Source organism: Parasteatoda tepidariorum, chromosome 7 (genome assembly GCF_043381705.1).
Source record: "Parasteatoda tepidariorum isolate YZ-2023 chromosome 7, CAS_Ptep_4.0, whole genome shotgun sequence".
NCBI lineage: Eukaryota > Metazoa > Arthropoda > Arachnida > Araneae > Theridiidae > Parasteatoda > Parasteatoda tepidariorum.
In genome coordinates, this window is record NC_092210.1 from 47,282,760 (window position 1) to 47,302,282 (window position 19,523).

General features: G+C 28.8%; 1 protein-coding gene across 7 annotated transcripts in view; it reads right to left on the bottom strand.

Annotated features, from left to right (window-relative positions):
- LOC107451579 (E3 ubiquitin-protein ligase Rnf220) overlaps positions 1–19,523 on the bottom strand; it is a 97,682-nt gene that overhangs the window by 43,268 nt on the left and 34,891 nt on the right. For all 7 annotated transcript variants that reach the window (XM_043046897.2, XM_043046896.2, XM_043046895.2 and 4 more), the window contains one exon: positions 9,623–10,322. In XM_043046897.2, coding sequence (XP_042902831.1) covers positions 9,623–10,322 — 700 coding nt within the window. The remainder of the gene's footprint in view (positions 1–9,622; positions 10,323–19,523) is intronic.

Sequence of the window (19,523 nt, forward strand, 5' to 3'; positions counted from 1 at the left end):
CACACAATAATCCCACAAAAAATGAATCTAAAATGATACTCAAAAACCGGCTTTGACGCATTATGGAGTGCACATATTACTGACATTCCTGAAGAGGTCCTGCACTCTGCACCTGCGTACAGTAAAAGGGGAAACATTGTGTACATTTTTGGGAGTCGAGAAGTCAAAAAGTCAGAGTTCTTATTGAATAGTAAAAATACTTCTAAAGTTACTAAAGGTACCCTTGTGTCGCAAGTGCAATACACGTCCTCGATCTTTAGTCCATTGAGTCATGATTTCAACGCTATACGGAACACGTGCGCTTCCCAGCCGTTGGGTCAACACTGACACTCCCTTAATCCCACCCACATCAAAATGTCAACTGTGAGCAAGACACCTTTTATTCGATGGGAGAACTTTCAGTTAGTTCTGAGACTTTCTCAAGTTAGCTAATTGTTCTGAATCTTTCTCAAGTTAGCTAACGCATTTACTAAGATACACTTACAAAGTGGTGCACTTACGAAGTGATATATTTACTCACTGAGCATTTTAAACTTATTTTTGCTACTTAAGAGGACACTATACTACAGTAGGAACGTATCATGGCAAATTCCGTTTCATCTACATAAATAATTTAAAATTTTAAGTTTAGAATAAAGTAAGTACAGGTAAACAGAGTAAACCATGAAATTCTGAACGCCGAAAATTTTTTTTCAAAATAACAAAAGGAAAGCCAATTATTTCATAATTACTTCACAAAAAGCGTAATCCTGAATTATCCTGCCATGGTTTCCTCGTATTTTGATATTTTTGATTTTTTTTTTCAGTATTTGAAACTTTATTGTTTACTCTTGATTAACCTGAACTCATTTTTCTTTCTTTTTCTTTTTTCTTTTTTTTTGAGCATCAATAGTCGTAAACTCAAAAATTGGGTAGTCTGTTCAATAACGGATAAAATAAAAATAAAAAATAAATAAAAAACTTAAGATTGAATTTAATGTCATTTATGCTTTATAGATACCTTTTGGCTAGTTATAAATGACCACTTAATAAGTTATGAAATCTGCCCACTCTAGCCCCGCCTCGTACCAGCTGTAGGACTAGTGTAGCAAAAGCAACCTTTTCGTAAAAACTTATTATTGGAAAACGGAACGATTTTGTTATTCCTGATGTAAACCAGAATACGGGTAAATGGCCAATTATTGTTAAAAAATACTTCATGAGTTAAAAATTGTATTAAATGGGGGTTTTTTTGGGGGGGGGACAAATATGTAAAAAATGTCCACACTTGCCTCCCCTCTCCCTAATATTACATATTATTAAAAACATATGAAGTATAAAAGTTATTTATAGTAAACTTAAAATTACGTTTCGTATATTAGTTATTTTTTTAAAAAAAAATAACTAAATACTTTCGAATAATATTTAATATGATCGAAATTTATGTATCAGTTAATGTGGTGCTATTTAATCCAGTGCTTTTTTTCAGCTTCTTTTCCTCCGTGATTCGATGTCTACAATATTGGAAGCATTTTTGTGAAAACCCCATCGTACACAAACTCATAGAAAACTTCGAAGTCTGTTGGAATCATCATCAGGATTGCGGAACCTTGTATGGGGGTGTTCCGCATGTGGGGGGTGGACGAGTTGAAAGGTCGGAGGTTTCTAGTTTTCTCGCACCTGTGATGGACTAGAACCTCTCTGCACTCTTTTATAGCTTTGATTTAGTGAAAGGGACCGTCGCTTTTGACAACTGGTCCCTCAAGAAGGAAATTTCAAGGAGAGAGAAGTTCTTTTCATGGGTAGACTCAAAAGACGAAGTATTCCATCTCTGAACTTTGGAGAATATAAACAGAATGAATTGTTGAAATACTCTGTTGTGAATAAGTCAGTAAGCTGATATATTTGATAGAAGAGCCTACTGACTTTGTTGCATTGTTAGTATCGAATCAAAAAATGTGCTCTCCCCGATTTTCTAGTTTTCTGTGCACTGAAGTTCGGTTATGATATTTCTAAGAAAACAATTAGAAAACTCCGCGAGTTTTGATTAAATTATGAATATCCAAATGTAATTGAATTTTCTGTAAAAATTTAATTGCATTCAGAAACAGTTATTAGTGGTTATTTTAAAAAATATATGCATTTATTACATTTAAATAATATATAATAAATCTATATTATAAAGGTTAAAAAAAAAATAGCATTATTATTATTATTGTTATAATTATTTTTAAATTGAGGATCTATAATGGTTTATCAGAATTCAGTACTTTAAGTTAATTTAAAGGCCAATTTTTCTATATTAAAATTTGGTGCAATGGCTTTTATTTTTTAATCATTGTAAGATATTCGTTTTGACTGCACTAGGCCTAAAACGTAAGGAACTAGACCTAAAAAGTAAAGTAATAGTCTAGTTCCCAGCATAAATCATTTTCATTAATAATACATTAATTTTTTCAACAACTTTTGAACAATTTAAATTTTCACATCGTTCAAAGATATATTATGTATCTACCATTTGAAAATCATTTAATGGGCACATCATTAACAGACATATCATATGTATCATTTGACGAATAAAGATCTATAAGCTATTTAGTCAACTTATTGTTAACCATATTTTTAGCGTAATTTTTAAAGTTTAGCTATTTTGACCAAAAGGTTTATGATGCCTTTACGCTTAGTTAAAAAATAATTGTCAAAACTATTACAATTGTTTTTATTGGAACCATGATGGCTCAGGGGATAGAATGTTCGTCTTCAAATGAGGTGAACCGGGTTGGAATCCGAGCGATGGCTGGTCGATTTGAATTCCGCAACTGTCCCGCACTGACTACAATGCTGATCTAAAATATTATCAGTGGTAGACGGATCATAGAGTTAGAGTTCCCTTGCCGTCAAGCAAACCGTGGGAGGTTTTCGTGGTTTTCCTCTTCATGTAACGCAAATGCGAGTTAGCTACATCAAAAAGTTCTCCACGAAGACAAATTTCTCTCAATACTTCATCCAGGAGTTCCTTTGTCTTCTAGATTGGGTTCAAAAATACAAGGCTACGAGGTTGAACATTAATAGTCGCAAACCCCCCAAAAATGCGTTGGCTGTTCAACGATGGCTATAAAATAAAATTATTTTTAGTACAAATCAGAATCAACTAGATTGATCTTCACTGAAAAGGAACATGACGCAAAGCAAGCGAATATTAAAATGAGTAAAAAGCTCCTGCAATTTTTCGATATGATTAAAATCTATTACAATTATAATCGATATTATGTCTTAAAATGGTTTATTTTCATTCTCAACATTTTGAATCCTTTAAAATTAGACGAAGCTGTGAAGTTATTCAGGGTCCAAAGGGCACTTTGCAGTTATAGGCATACGCATTTTGTAAACAGGATGATCAGGAGAAAAATATCACTGAATAAATTTAACAGTGATAAATCAAGAAGAAAAAGATCTGTCGAGGAAAAATAATTAAAACTGAGAGTAATTTAAAATTTAAAAGTGTCTTTTGAGACCGCTTCGTAAAAATAGCATTGACTGACGCCAGACCACAAAAGATTTAATAGATATCCATTTCTTCGATCGAATTTCCGTTTCAAGAAGAACAACCCCAACACCGCTTACAGAAGCTTGTTTAACACTTACAAAAGCTTAGGATCAAAGCCCATTAGCAGTGAACAAAAACGATAATGAGGAAACAAGGGTAAAAAAAAAACTACCCTTTCTCCCCCTGTGTGAAAAGAGTCTTAAAAATTCTCCGTATTTAACTCTTGTTGAAAGATGGTATCATCCTATTTGAAGTTACCAAGCATCGAATACAGTTATGGTGAGGGTGGGGTACTAATGATCCAGAAGCAAATCCCAGCTGTCTCCCGTTTTTCACACGTAAATTACCCTCCATAAAGAGCATTACCAGCTTGGAAGGGAGAGATGTTGGCCAGTGAAGTGGTGTAACAGGGAAATGAAGAGCCCTTGTTTTTGAATGTTAGGCCCTTACATCGTCTTTAGACGCATCGGAAGAGCCGCAAATAATTTTAAAGTTAACTTCTTCACTCTTTTACCATTGAACGGTATCGTAAATTGAGTTTGAAAAATCAAGAAAGCTCTGGAATGCAGATGAAGAGGATATGATGCACCTTGAACTGAGTGGGCTGAGAAGGAACTAGAGTACATTTAAATTAGTTGCTTTGGGTGATGCCTTCATTAGAAATATGCTGCAAACTGGGTTCTTTAAAATGCTAGTTATTGGGCTTTTCTGTATGAAATGAACCATAAAATAGGGTTTTTTCAGATGTTAAAAAAAAGTTGTTCTGTATGAAATTAACAGCAAACTGGGTACTATCAGTCATTAATTATTAAGTTGTTCCGGAAATGAACTACTAACTGGGTTCCATTAGTTGTTAGTTAATAAGCTATTCTATATGAACTGAGTTGAAAAGTAGGTATTTTATTTTTATTTTCCTGACTTTAGATAGTTAGTTGTTTTGCATGAAATGAGCTTCAAGCTGGACTATTTCAGTTGTTAGTTGTTCTATTTGAAATAAAGCATAAACTAGGATTTTTTTTCCCAAAACGTTAGTTATTAGGTTTTTCCGTAATAAATGAGTCCCAAACTTGATTTTTTTAAGACCTTACTTGTTGCATAATAGAAATGAACCACAAACTGAGGTTTCTAAGTAATAACATGTAAGGATTTTCCATAAGAATATATATATATATNAATAAATGAAGTAAATTTATCCAATATATATATATATATATATATATGATTTAGCAACGCTAACTTTGATAATGTTTACTGAAGTTAATAAAAAAACTATAGAATGCCACATTTTTTAGCTGCAGGGATTTTTATTTCATTTATTCATTTATTTGAGCGTTTATAGAATTTTAAGTAGTTTTGATTCCAAATAAATGAAGGACAGATTTTATTTCATACATTTTCAATTAAAATAACTGTATACAAAAAGAAGTAATAATTTTTTTCCCTGCCTAGAAAAATTGGAAAATAAAATTTCGCAAAGAAGAAACTATGCTCATTTTTCAAGCGCAACACTTCAGTAGAGTTAACTAAATAACGTAAAAGAATCGAGCTGTAAGATCAATACACATTTCAATAAAATTGAATTTTTAATATTTCTTCAAACCATTTCGAGCTTTTCTAACTCCAGTTAATATCGAACACTTTTCGGTGCAATTTTCTAGTGTCGCATATCCTATTTCTTCATTAAGATGTCTCTTTTTGAAGGGAATTTTTTTTTCTTCTCCCTTCTGTGGTAAATTAAAATAACATATTATTCAAATTCTGGATGACAAGAATTTTGAAATTCAAATGAGATATTCTGCTGTTTGATTTTATTCTGTTTCGAATTCTTTTTCCTTTTCTTTGCTTCAAAAAAATATTTGGAAAACTCGATTGTTAGAGAGATATCCGATTTCCGAAAGAACGAAACTACCATTTAGGAAACTAACATTTTACTATCTTTTTAATTATCATAATTATTTATTATCAAAAGAACTTATTAATATAAGGAAACCATTTTTACATGGTGAAAAAAATAATTTAAAAAAGAGAAAGAAACGGAAAATAAACAGATTTCATAGTCAAAGCATCAAATATGGAATCGAAACATTTATTTTTAAACTGGGCATCGAGTTCACATCAAAATATCACGCTGGGTATTGTTGAGAGACAAAATTATTATACATTATTAATAATAATTAATAATAATGAATTTTAAACGGGGCATAGTTGAGAGACAAAATGCATCTCAGATTTCAGGTCTCATCTTTAATATTTGCCGTTGCAACATCTTTTTTTTTAAATATACATATAAAAAATTGTATCACAATTACAATGCAATAAAAATGCATTAAAGACTTCGTTTTATAGTTTAATAGAACACTTTTTTTTTTGAACTACTACTGACGTTTGCAACATATTTAAAGCAATAAAATAAATGGAATAGTAATTCTGATAAATTATTTAATACTGTAGTTTTATTGCCTTTATTTTTTATTAATATAACCAACCATTTAATTTATTTATTTTGTTTAACCATATAAAAACTGGTTTGAATTATACTGGATAATTTTTCCAACATAAATTACGCAAAGACAAAGATATTTTTCAAAAATCTAAACACTAGCAAGTGTATTAGATTACTCATTTTTAAAACACTAATTGCAAAAATGTATCGGCGAAATTTCACCAGAAAAAATTCTGAAACATTCCCATTCCTCACTCTATATATTAGGTTTTATCTAATATATATCTCTAATATATCTATATATTAATACATACTATATATCTCTTCCATTCAGATAGGGCAGAGATCTTGTATTTTATACCTCGCATGTTTTGAAAAATAGGGAAAAGGGTGAGTAAATATCAATCAATAGCTTATTTTGGAAAAGTAAATATTTTTAAACAAAAGTATAATTAACGTTTTCCTCTTTTGTCCACACCCCTCTAACAAATGAACTGGTCTCTAAGGAAGTACTTTTTAAAATTTAAAATAGCAGTTTTTATTTTATGTTTATTTTATCACATTGTGCTGATTTCTACATAAATGTCTTTTTTTTAAACATTTGCGTCATAACTGCTAAAAAAAATCAGAGACTTCTTTTGTGCATTTAAAATGATTATCCAAGGAATTGCGTGTAAATAAATAACATGTTAATCTTGTTTTCAATCTCTTGGCGGCTGAACAATAAAAGTTAGTCCCAAACTAATCTCTTTTGAATTGCACCTAATCTCCTGCACGCCCGCAATTTGTTTCATACGCGCAATTGCCATTGTCCACTTAAAATCCTGAAAATGAATGGAAACTATTAATCCACTCCCTTTCCCACAATTCCCTTCTTAACATCTCCGTAAAAAACTCAACTTAACATTCCATCCCAATGTTCTTTAACAGATTTCCATCCCCAACTCATAATTCAGCGCTGTTGTTTGTTCAGCAGTTTCCTACATCCTACAAGCGAATCCAACATCAGCTACAATGGATCTACAGAGCTGGAAGCAGGCAACCGCTTATCCAAACAAGATCTCACCAAGCGGATTGAGTTGTTTTCCGATTCCTGATCTCCACTTGTCGTGTGTAAATCTCCCGATAATTCCTGCCGACAAAGAAGACCCATAATTTTCAACACCCAACTCTTTTATTTTATTTATTTTTTTTCCCTTTTTGCCAACAAAGTTCGAAAGAGGAAGACCACGTGCGGACACTTCCTATATGCGGCACCCTCCACAGCTGATGGGAATAATGCATTTGGTATGCTGTGGGTATATTCGTCTGTGATTAATTTCCGATGTCGTGGGATGGAAGAGGCACTAAGTCGGAATTTTTAAGAGGAATAACTGAGAAAAGTTAAATATTTCACACGAGATGGCTGCTCATCTTCAAAAAAATGTTGACGCCCTTTCAGTTAGAAATTACAGCCATATGTTTCCTATCATGCGATTTGTTCAACTCAAAATTCCCCCAATATTTTTTTTTATTAAAAGAACTGTAACTGAAATGAAATTACATTACCATTTATCTTGAATTTTTTTATTTCTATATTTCCGAATGGTGAAAAAAAGCATAGTCAAAACAACCAGGATATGGCAAAATTTATTGTGTTTCAGGTTATCCAAAAAGCTCGGTAATTTTTACCGAAGCGTTTTGTAATGATTATGGTAAAATCAACAATAAAATATGGTTTTATAGTATGTGATAAAATTTGGTAATCTTATAATGATATCTTAGAACATGCTATAAAATTCCGTTGAATTCACTTTTTAGTTTTGTATTTTTTAACAAATTGTGTGGTGATAAGAGCGATAATTTAAAAAGCCAGATTTTCTAGTAAACCGTTATATCAAAAAAATTACCAAACGAATGGTTTAAATACCATATATTTTGGTTTTATTAGCCAGAATTTTTTTCTTTAATTTAACTAAAAATATCTCAACTTTTAATTATTTATACTGGTAAAGTTTTCTTTAAAATAAAAAATAAAAAACAGATTCCGTACCTGTTATCCGTACTTTTTTATTTTATTTTATAATTTGAAACAAATATCACCCAATCCGAAAAGTCTAAAATTTCTTTTTTTTTTATGCAAAACAGAACTTATTTGGCATAAATTTTAAATTAAACACTTTAAATAATTACTTTATAAATTATAAAAATTTTAAAATAGAAATTACAGCTTTTGTCGTAAACAATGCAAATTTTGTTATATTATTCGTTTCAAATCAACAATTTTTAAAAAAATTGCTTTTCGCAGAGCAGAAATTATTAGACATAAATTTTAAATGAGATATTTTAAATAATTATTTTATAATTTATAACTATTTAAAAATAGAAATTACTACTTTCGTCGCATCAGTATAAATTTTATTACCTTATTCGTTTCCCAATAAAAAATATTAAATTTTTTCTCACAAAACGGAACTTGTTAGACATAAACTTTAAATAAAATACTTCAAATAATTCCTTTACAAATTTTAATTATTAAAAAATATAAATATTACTTTTGTCGTAAAAAATATAAATTATGTCATATTACTTGTAGTATTTAAAGTTTCATTTTTATAAGAGGCAAAACTTATTAGACGTGCATTTTGAATGATGCAATATTTTGCGGAATATCAGTTTGGTTCTGCAATATGTTATTTAAATTTTAGAACATTTATAATTGAAAAGATGAATGTAAATATTCATCCTAAATAAAGCCTTGATGGAAAAAAATATATACATCTATAACCAAAAAGCTCAGTGAATTATTTATCAAAGCGTTTCGGTAAGGATTTCTGAGCATTTTTGACGATAGCTCATAGAGCAAAGAACATGGTAAGTTTTACCATATTCTGGTCGTTTTGACCATACTTCTTTTTTTCTCAGTGAAATTTGATAGCTTCGATTTCTTGGAGTTTAATGATGTTCTTGCTAAAAGGTGTATTTTTTTTAAATTAAAAAAATCTCCGAAAAAACTTTTAAACTCAATTAAGTGCTTTTTATAACGCTCGTTACCTGCTAAAAATGCCGTGATCTTCAATTTTTATGCTTACAAATTTGGATTAGATGATGAAGAAAATTTGATATCTCACTGAGGAAAGTTAAGTTATAGCAAAGTATTTTTAGACTGATGAAAATGTTTTTCCAGATTTAAATTAAGCCCCCCCCCCAAATAAAACTAGAAAATATTAGCTAACCTAAATTATAGATCTTATATCCATCGTAAAATTAAAGAGCGAAAAGGAAAATCATTTTTTCCATTAAATATGCTGAATTGGATTAAAATCAAATTCAAATTGAGTTTGTAAAGGCATTAAAACTCAAAAATTAATTCACAAAAACAGTTGAAGTAAAGGAAAAGCTAAATGCAGTAAAAATAAAAAAATTAAATATAATTAGTTAATAACAAAATTTATAGAAAGAAATTTAGATGTAGATCCGTAAAAAAAAGGAAACAATAGCTAGGAAAATGCGTATAAAGATAAAAACAACAATATTAACAATAAAGCTAGTTCAGAAACCAAATGTTTTAACTTTATAAAAAAATGCTTGGCATATAGAGAAGTTATTTCCTTCTCTATATGAATACTATGATTATAAAGGGGGAAAAAGGCATAAAAAGTACATATACTTACGTTTTGGCGTTCCTCTATCTTCCGGTGTCGATCTTTCTATCGATCGGGATTCCTCGGAAAGATTCGGCGTTTCGGACATACGATCGGCTCCATCAGCCATCGAATCGCTATCACCCCGATCATCCTTGCCATCCAGAAAAGAGCCCACCGTTTGTCCTAAAGATGATCCTGTTGAATTTGCTGGACTCTGATGAAAACTGGATTCACTCCCACTTCCTGGAAAACAATTCCCCAAAAGCAGGGGCTGAGTTGCCCCACTAATATCACTACCTGGAGAATGACTGTCTAATTTCATACATTTTGCAGGCATAAAAGCCGAGCCATGAAATGGTCCATTCCTATCATCAGTAAGACCTGCCAGCGGGCGAAAAGCCCCTGCATTTAGATAACTACGCCCTAAGGCATGGCTGGCTAGTAATGCTGGATGATGAAGTGATTGAAGTGATAGTAAATGATAGGGATCTCCTTGCCCAAATAAGGGTCTTACAGGAAAAGCAGGATTGGGAAAAGGTACAGCTCCGGCGGTGGACACGATGCTTTCCTTTCCGCTTTCTATCCGTCCCCCGGTCGGGTGACGGGCGAAAGTGACGTGGCTTTGGGCGTGAGGTGTGACGTTTCCGCCGCAGGTAGAATTCAACACCATGACGGCTGGGTTGGTCATAGCATTCGGTAAATAGGCAGAATTTTCCAAGCATAATTCCTATAAAGAAAATACTAGTTGTTAATCTAAAATATTAAAGTAAAGATGAAAAACTGTATAAGTAGCAGATTAAAACAAAAAATAAAGTGTACGTTCAAAGTTTAGAAGTTAATACTGTCTACTTTATTGATCTAGAACAAAGCTTCGTAAGTGATGAGTATGCACAGTTAAGAGATAACCTGTTTGTACACGAAAATAAATTTGTGAAATAATATAGAGTTTCGGCAACTTAGTCGGCAGACTTTTATCATTTTTTCTTGAATTCAGGCTACAAAATTTGTAAAATTGTTTGTTAAAGTCTGTGAAAGCGTTATTGTGAAAATGATAAAACAAAATGGTTTCAGAAGTTTTGCTTGAATATCTCGTATCTTAATGAAAATATGTTTTGAAATCTCTTTTTTTTTTCAAGAAAGGGATGGAATCTCCATCACTTTTAATGGTGATTTTATCTCCTCAGTATTCCATAGAAAGAAAATTCCATCACAAATAATGATGGAATACGGCCGCAAAATTTTTCCATAAAATTTTTTTTTCGCGGCTGAAATCAGTGAACACCGTTATTGCGAAAATAAAACAAAAAGGCTGAAGAATTGTTTTCTGAATACCTCCTATCTTGATAAAAATAAGTATTGAAATATCTTTTCCTCCAAGAAAATGAGTACTTTCAATGGTGATGGAATCACCTCAGAATTCCATGGAAAGGAAATTCCATAACAAATAATGATGGAATCATCTCTACTCCGATTATATTTCAATTATTTTTACGACTGTTGTTCTGCACTTTAAAAAAAACTATCTATTAGCTGCGTTTTTATTTCAACGGAAAATGTTCGAAGAAACGAATAGAAAAGCTATATTAAATATTTGTAGATAAAATAATTTGATATTTATACGAAACAAATCCTCCTAATAAGACGGAAGTGTAAATGTACATAAAAATAAAAACTTATTTTGTTCTAGAGCAGAATTATAAGAAAGATGGCATGTTTCGGAGCTCAAAACTTACTGACCAGTCTTCCATTTCATTTCAACCAGGAAATAAAAAGTTTTATTTTTAAAAGTATTTTTGTGATGAGATAGTATCAATCATTAAAATTCCCTTTCCTTATTATTCTAAAGGTGTCTCCTTATAATTTATGCATAAGGATTATCACATATATAAGACTTCCTTGAGCAAAATATCACAAATACAAATCCTTAAGATTTCTAATTTATTTACATTCCTTTATCCTTTTATATAACATTAATGTATTTTCATTACGTGTTAAAAACGAAATCTAAAGTTTGTATTAAAAGTAAATACTGGTTAGAAATTTAACCTTTCTGTTGAAATAAATAAATATGTTCTAATAAAGTAAAAAAACAAGTTACATACAAATAAGCCATTTCATGAAGAAAAGTTGAAAGCTAAAGTTTGTTATTTTTCGAAACCTAGCTCAAGTTTATACAAGTATATTAAAAATGTAGATTCACTTAGACTATTTAATTCTAATGATTCAATGATTTAATGTTTATTTATTGATTTATTTTTTGGAATAACGACTTATAGTTTCAAATTTATAATAAAATTTGAAGATCTTACTTTTGGATACATATCGTGAACATAATAGTAGCTCTGAAAACTTGCGCTATGGGAATACAAAATTTGATCGTAGCTCGATTTCCGGAATTTAAATTTTTTTGTCTGCCCAGAAAACTACTCACGTTGTCGACAGTATCGCCGCAAGACGTAGTAGAGCCCTGGGAATCCGGAGTTCCAATTTCTGCGGAATGCCTCATTCATTGTTAGACTTTTGTGTAATTATTGAAATAAATTATAAGACTTTTATTTATTTATTTAGGTTTTTTTTTTGTTTTATTCCTAAAAACAAAAGATTTAACATTTCTTCTACTTATTTTATTTTAGTTTCAAACGTCTATCATTACTCAAATTTTATTAATGATTTATCAGGCACGGAACCAATAAAATAAAATTAAGAAATTTTTTCTTCAAAGGAAATAAATTATAACTAAAAATAGTATTTGATTTTCTAATTTAAGGGTTTTGGTTTCTGTGAATAACTCTCTTATCCCTTAATCACAGAATTTTTATTAAACATATTTTCCATACTTGTTCATTGTTCTGCATAAATTTAGATCAAAAGAAGTAAAAAATATTATATTTAGCATTTAAAAAATTCATGGTGATGAAATACTGTTTGAAACATTGGTGTCTTTTTCTGCACTGAAGTTTCTTCCGAAAACGGCTCACTTCTAAACAATAATTTTTCAAATTTGCGCTTATTTGCAATTATTTAGATCTAAGAGACACAGTTATCCATCACTATTTTTTTTTTTTTAAATTTGCAAAATCATTTATAGATAAATTATATAAATGAAAAAAAAATTCACACTTTTTTTTAGATTTTTACAACTATAATTCATATAATCAGATTTATTTTAGTAACTGTTTTTCATAATTAAAAAGTACTAATATATTTTTTTGTTTGTAATTAGAGCGTCAAAAAAATAATATGTAAAAGAGACACCAGTGTCCCATCGGTTATAAAGGGTTGCGCGGATAAATTAGAAATATTAGGTTGTTAAAAAAGTTCTGCAACACTTGCGAAGCTTTCAACTTTTATGAATTTGCATTTTGCGTTCTTAGTTTAAATTTTCATCAATAAGCTCTAAATGCCTTGATGATAAAACCGATCTTCGGATTTTGATTCGCTATTGCTATAAACGAGATCTTTCAGCAAGGGATACTGCATGGGTGTTGCAGAACTTTTTCAACAACCTAATATGATTACTACAGAATTCAAGTGTCCCAAAAGCTATGTGTGTAATTCTAATCGATAACAATTTTTTCAAACTTTCCAAACAAAAGGACTTTTTTTGAAAAAAATCTTAATTTTGCAAACATTGGAATAATATTTTAACTTAACTGGTTTAGTGGAGCAATTTCAGTATTGTGGGTTCTTGGACAAATGTTCAATATATTAAGGTTGCATTGGTTCGAAGCGATTTTCAAGAATACTGAATAGTGACATTATATATGGAATTTTTATAAAGGTAAAACAAGTTTTTCTATTGATATAATTTTATTTGTTATTGAACATTTTTTTGTTACACTTATGAATACAAAAGGAAATGCTCGCAGTTCAGATAAATAATATAGTTGGGCATGAAGTAAAACTTATTTAAATTTCCTTTGTCTTAGCTTTAAAAGTCTAGGTTTTAAAAGTTAAGTTTCATGGTTTCTGTGACGAATAATCTTAACGTAAATTATTTAAAAAGTTAAGAATATTTATTACTCCCCTTATTTTGTTTCACAATTATTTCAATTTCGTCAATTCATGCAACTATTTATTCATTTCAATTGCGAAAAAAAAAATATTTTTAAAAGAAACTGAATATTTTGATAAGTTTAAGTTGGGAATTTAATGATCAAGAATTCCTCGTTAATAAATTTTACTGCGTAAGATGTTATGCATAATTTTCATCACAGTGTGCACGTTTTAAATAAACATGCATACTCTGAAAATAAGAAATAAGTTATTAAAGAAGGTGCATTGAGTATTCATTGAGTAGGTATATTGAGAAGTACAAAAATTGAGTATTCATAACGATAATGACATTAAGAACAGCATCCACTTTTAGATTTCAACATTGCAAACTAACTTTAAAATCAAATTTTGCTTAGCTGAAAATTATGAAGCACCAGAGAAAAATTTCTTAATATATAAATTACAGTTACTGAAAAATATTAAAACCAAGATGGTGATTTTTATTCATAAGTCTAAAATTCTAAACTAATTATTGTTAATTTTAAATAGTTCAACCTGCATTCAGTTGCACTCTGCATTTTGATGCAAAGTATTTTTGACTTTTGCAATATCTGTATATGATTAATAATTAGTTTAATTTCGAGAATAAATTTAAACGTGTCTAGTACACATTTCCGATATGATCAATATCAGGCAACTGTTAATTGTATTGACCTACTGAGCCCGGACGCTGTTTTATTTCCTACTATAAAATACTCTAAATATTCAACTATTTTAAAGAAAGATGATTAAAACAATAACTAATATCCATAACTTTTCAGATTTATGTTTTTACTTATTATTTTGAATTGCGTAAATTGGAAAAATTCGTTTTAAGTAGTAGCATTTAAATAAAAAAATTTGGCTTACAATTGTTTTATGTAAAATAAGGTAAAAAAAAAAAAATTCTTCAAGCAATGTATCCAAATGTATTATTCACTGCAAAAATATTTGTGATTGTTGAGTAGTAATATGACGCAAAATTTCTGCTACTTTAATTAGGTTATATATTTAAATCGTATTATATATTTAAATCGTATTATAATGTAAAATTCTTCTGACACTGAATTTCAGAGTATTATAGTTAAAACGGAACGGGAATATGATAAGCTTAATTAGAATTACAACTGATCAATATTATGGCTGGATCTTCATGTTAACAAATTTTACGATTTTTCTCATAAACTGACTTCCAAGATAATTATTTTTAAGAAAGTAATTATAACTTTTTAATTACTTAAAATCATTTATAAGTTCTTTTCCTTTCAAAGACATTCTTTATTTAATTGAGATGAGTAACTAAAAAAATTTTTATGCAGCAGTTACTCTTTGCAAAAGAAAAAACTGGGGGAGAAAATAGAGCACTTAGTGCAATTTGAAATGGATTGGAAATGCATCATCTTTTTTTCCCCCCTCTTCTAGTGACTCTGAATTCCCTTTTCCTTAATTTAAAGAGCCATGAAATAAATGATTCTAAAATCTTTTGTATCGTTTTAAAAAATCTAGGTTTAACATAACAAAAGGTAGATGGTAAATGTTTTGAATAGGCAGGGAAGTTTTGAAGTACTTTCTGTTTAACCCTCTCGATCTCAATTTACCTCTTTTCCTTTAGGGATCTTTTTTCTTGGAGGGGAAAAAAAATACAATTGAATTTGAAGTTCTAAAAAACTGTAGATTACTTAATTAGGTAATACTTATTTTTGTAACTTATCGTTTAAAAAAAAATCGAATTCTATTTCTTGAATTTTCAATTATTTGTTCAATAGATAATTACAAAATTAGTATCAATTTCAAATTTTAAAAATAAATAATTAAAAAAAAATGCAGGAATGTCATCTCGTTAATGAATAAAGTTATTTTAATTTATATGATAACTAAATAACATGTCCAATTCAGTTTTTTATTAGTTCCTAAATTCATTTAGAGAAATTTAAAGTTTGATAATTTTTAATAATATTATGTATTTTATCAGTAATTGTACGCATTATTGTTGGCAACATAGAAATTTATCAATATAAATCAAAATATGTATATATATATCACAATAAATTTACTTTAATCTATCGCAAAGATTCGACAATTCAAAACATTTTACTATAATTGTCTCATAATTACGTTAATCGCAAAGTTATCTCAACAACTCATTGCTTCTTACTGCAACTGTCTTAGATTATAATTAATTTCTTTTAAGTTATCACAAAGTTACACAGACCAATTCATTACATTTTATCACAATCGTCTTACAACCAATTTACTTTAATCTATCACAAAGTTATCTCAACAAATCTATGCTTTTTACTGCAACTGTCTAAAAATTAATTTACTTCAATCTATCACGAAGTTATACTCAACAATTCATTAAACTTAATTAAAAAAATTTCACATTGCTATAAATCTACTTAAATCTAACTCGAAGAAATCTATCACAATTACTCAACAATTTATTACATTCTATTACAATTATCTAGTTCTTAATTTTTAAATAAAGTAATATTATAAACTTCTCAAACATTCATGGTTGACACACCGACCTCCTACCTCTTTTTTGCTGATTTTCTTACCCTCATAGGCTGCTATCTTCAGCATTTTTCATAACGTCAATAGTCATAGAAATCATTATGAATCATTATTATCAAATTATGAATCATTTCTTCAGGTACACATTAAAGAACCACCCTTACTTCTCTCCCACACTAATTGCCTCTGCATTCAACCATACTATCCATACCTTATGCCATAGTACCCATTAAATTTTCTGCAAACTTACTGTGGTAAATTAATCCATTATTTTTTTCACGTCGAACTACAGTATCTTGATTTCAAGTTTAAGAAGGATTATATTGCACGGCGACATGTTTCAACAACGCTAATATCAAATCACTTCAACTGTCAAATTTAAACCATACTATGGTTCAATTTTTATTTCTAGTCTAAAAAATCTCTAAATTGGTGTTATGACCAAAAAGTTATCCAAAAACAATTCAGCTGAAGAGTATTAGTTAATTGAATGAAGTTTACTTGTATATCTTGCTTACAGCGCGCGTAACATGTAATAAAATCAAGTTTTATATTAAAAGAATGGGATAATTAAAAGAGCTGCCCTTTCTAACAGATATTGTCTATATGTCTTGCTCATCAATATGCATAATAAAACAAATTTTATAACCAAAAATTAAAATAATCTCACATAATGAAATTTCTTTAATGCAATTTATAAATCTGGGTTTGAAAACTGCATGTGAGTAAACAGCTATATAATATAAAAGGTGCACAAATAAGTGCCATTGCAAAAATTCAATGTAAGTATTAAACAAAAATTACAAAAATTAAATCTGGTAAGTATAATGCCGGCAATTCATCAATTATGCATTGTTATAAATATAATTTAAGTTCAAATATTGATATGCTATAAATATTTAACTGTAAATTTCTATGAAATTAAATTATTTCTGTGAAAATTGATAATTTTAAAATTCTTGACAAAAAATATATAATTTTTTAATTGCAACTTCAATTTTTATGCTTTCTGTATTTGTCTTTTGTAAATAATATTGTTAGTAGTATGATGCAAGGTAAACGATTAGTCAATTGATAAAAATATTATTATGCCGAAGTAAACTAAACATATATCCAATTATTTAAAAATTAAATATCTATTTCATTGAATCTTTTCTCAGTAAATTAAAGCCTTTTGCTCTGTAATCAATTTTGAGGGAAAATCTAATTATATAGTTTTTCTTTTATAACTATTACATGAATATCCAAAAACAGACATTAATCTGCATCCAAAAACGGAAGTCAGAAACAGAAAGTTTACTTCGAAATTCAAATCTTCTATGCTTACTTTGGCTTCAAAAGTTATGCATTATGATTTCCTTGTCGCCAACTTGTTTGAAATCTCCATCAATTACTGTAACCTGGGTAACAATAATTGATAGCTCACTAGCCAATTCATAGATTCCTTACTCTACTTGTTTTAGCTACTACTGCACAAAAGGATTTGATACCGGAAGGATATATATATATATATGTATATACATATACACTATTTAGTTCCTTAGACTGGCACTTTCTTTTTTATTTATGTTCAGTTTTAAAATTTTATTTTGATGAGATATCAGTTTTGATCCTCTATCAGTTTTCTAAAAATGATTGGCCTTTTATTTTTAGAATTCTAAATTGCTGCTTATTTTTTCCTAAAATAAAGAGTTATTTATATCTGCCTCACTTTTTAAATAGTTTAACATTTTTAACAAACTCTAATATCCGATAAAACAATCTGTATTTTATAAGCAAGTTTTCATGATTCACAATTCAAATTAACTTATTTTCTGTCTTTTAAACTTGAATGACAAGTATATCTTCTTCATAAATTAAATTTCTACTTAAATCTAGATTTAAAAAAAATCTTTCCACAAAGTTGAACTTGCATTTTACATTGACACCAATTTCTATAATAAATACATAAAAAAATAATTAAGAACAAAACTTTTTTTATTTGCTTTTGCTCGTTCATAATTTTGAGAAAGAATAAAGTTCTGCGCTATGATAAGGCAAGTTAATCACTAACTGTTATACCAGACATTATTTAACTGTAAGAAGTTATTTAAATAATTTTTATATGATCTTCAAAAATTATAAGTGAACATCTTGAAAAAAGTAAAAGAAAAGTATGCAAATCTTTAAAAAAATATTCTTACCTGTTGCTTTAAAGTATAACGAAACCTTATAAGTAATCTTTAATAACTATTTGTTCTTATCATTTAATTCATTTTAATAATACATTGCGCATAGTTGTAAGATAAATCAAAGAACTATATTATTAACTACATTATGATACATTACTCAGTGCATAAACTACGTTGTAAGCATTGTGATAATAAGAGTTTTCCATTAAAATTTCTTCGTAGAAATTATGCTAGCCCCATTTGGGATTTTGTAGAACAAAATGATTGTTTGATAATAGAAAAAAAAAATTTAGACTCATTTGGCAAATATAATGGCTTTGTGTCACGATGATATTCCCCATGATTAAACAACTGTGTTAATATTTATTTACTTATTTATCTTTTTACGTAAATTATGAGAAGAGTAATTTCTAGTTTTCACTTAGTACGGAGACACTACTTTGGGTTATGTTAAAAAAAATCCATGTTTTTTAAAAAAAAAAAAAATATTTACAGACATAGATAAAAATGATGGATCATGTATCATCAAATTGAGATGATACATGATCCAAAATTGAATTGAACTGAAAGCTTATTTTCAGTGGTTTAATCAGTAAGATACAGGTTGATACTCGTCCATTCTAAAAATCAACACGCTTGTTTCATATGGTTGAAAGCGCAATCACCTAATAATGATTTGTCGATTAATTTAGACTGATTTCCTTCATTATTATTTTTTTCTATAGTTCTACAAGTCATGCTATAAGCAATTTTTATGGTAGTACATAAAACGATCAAATATTTTATATTTAAACAAAATTTGAAATAAGATAAAATAAAAATGCTCTGTATGAAATGTTTCAATTTCTTTTTTTTTTTTATTCACTATAAATATATGTGCAGTATGGAACAGTTTAATCAAAATATTGAATGAAAATAAACTTTCAGTCATGATCTATCCGGTAAAAAATATTGAACAATCATATTGAAAAACATGATTGTTTGCAATAAGATAATTTCATTAAAAATGATAATAAAATTATGAAAAAAATTCGTTTCGCATTAAACAGCAAATTTTTATTTATTAAAGATTTAAAAATATTATTTATCGAACATTTCTATCTTACAGTTACTAAAAACTAGAAAAATTATTGACTGGAAGAAAAAGATTCAATTGGTTTAATAAATTTATATATATTTTTAAATTAAGAAAGAGATCCATAGTA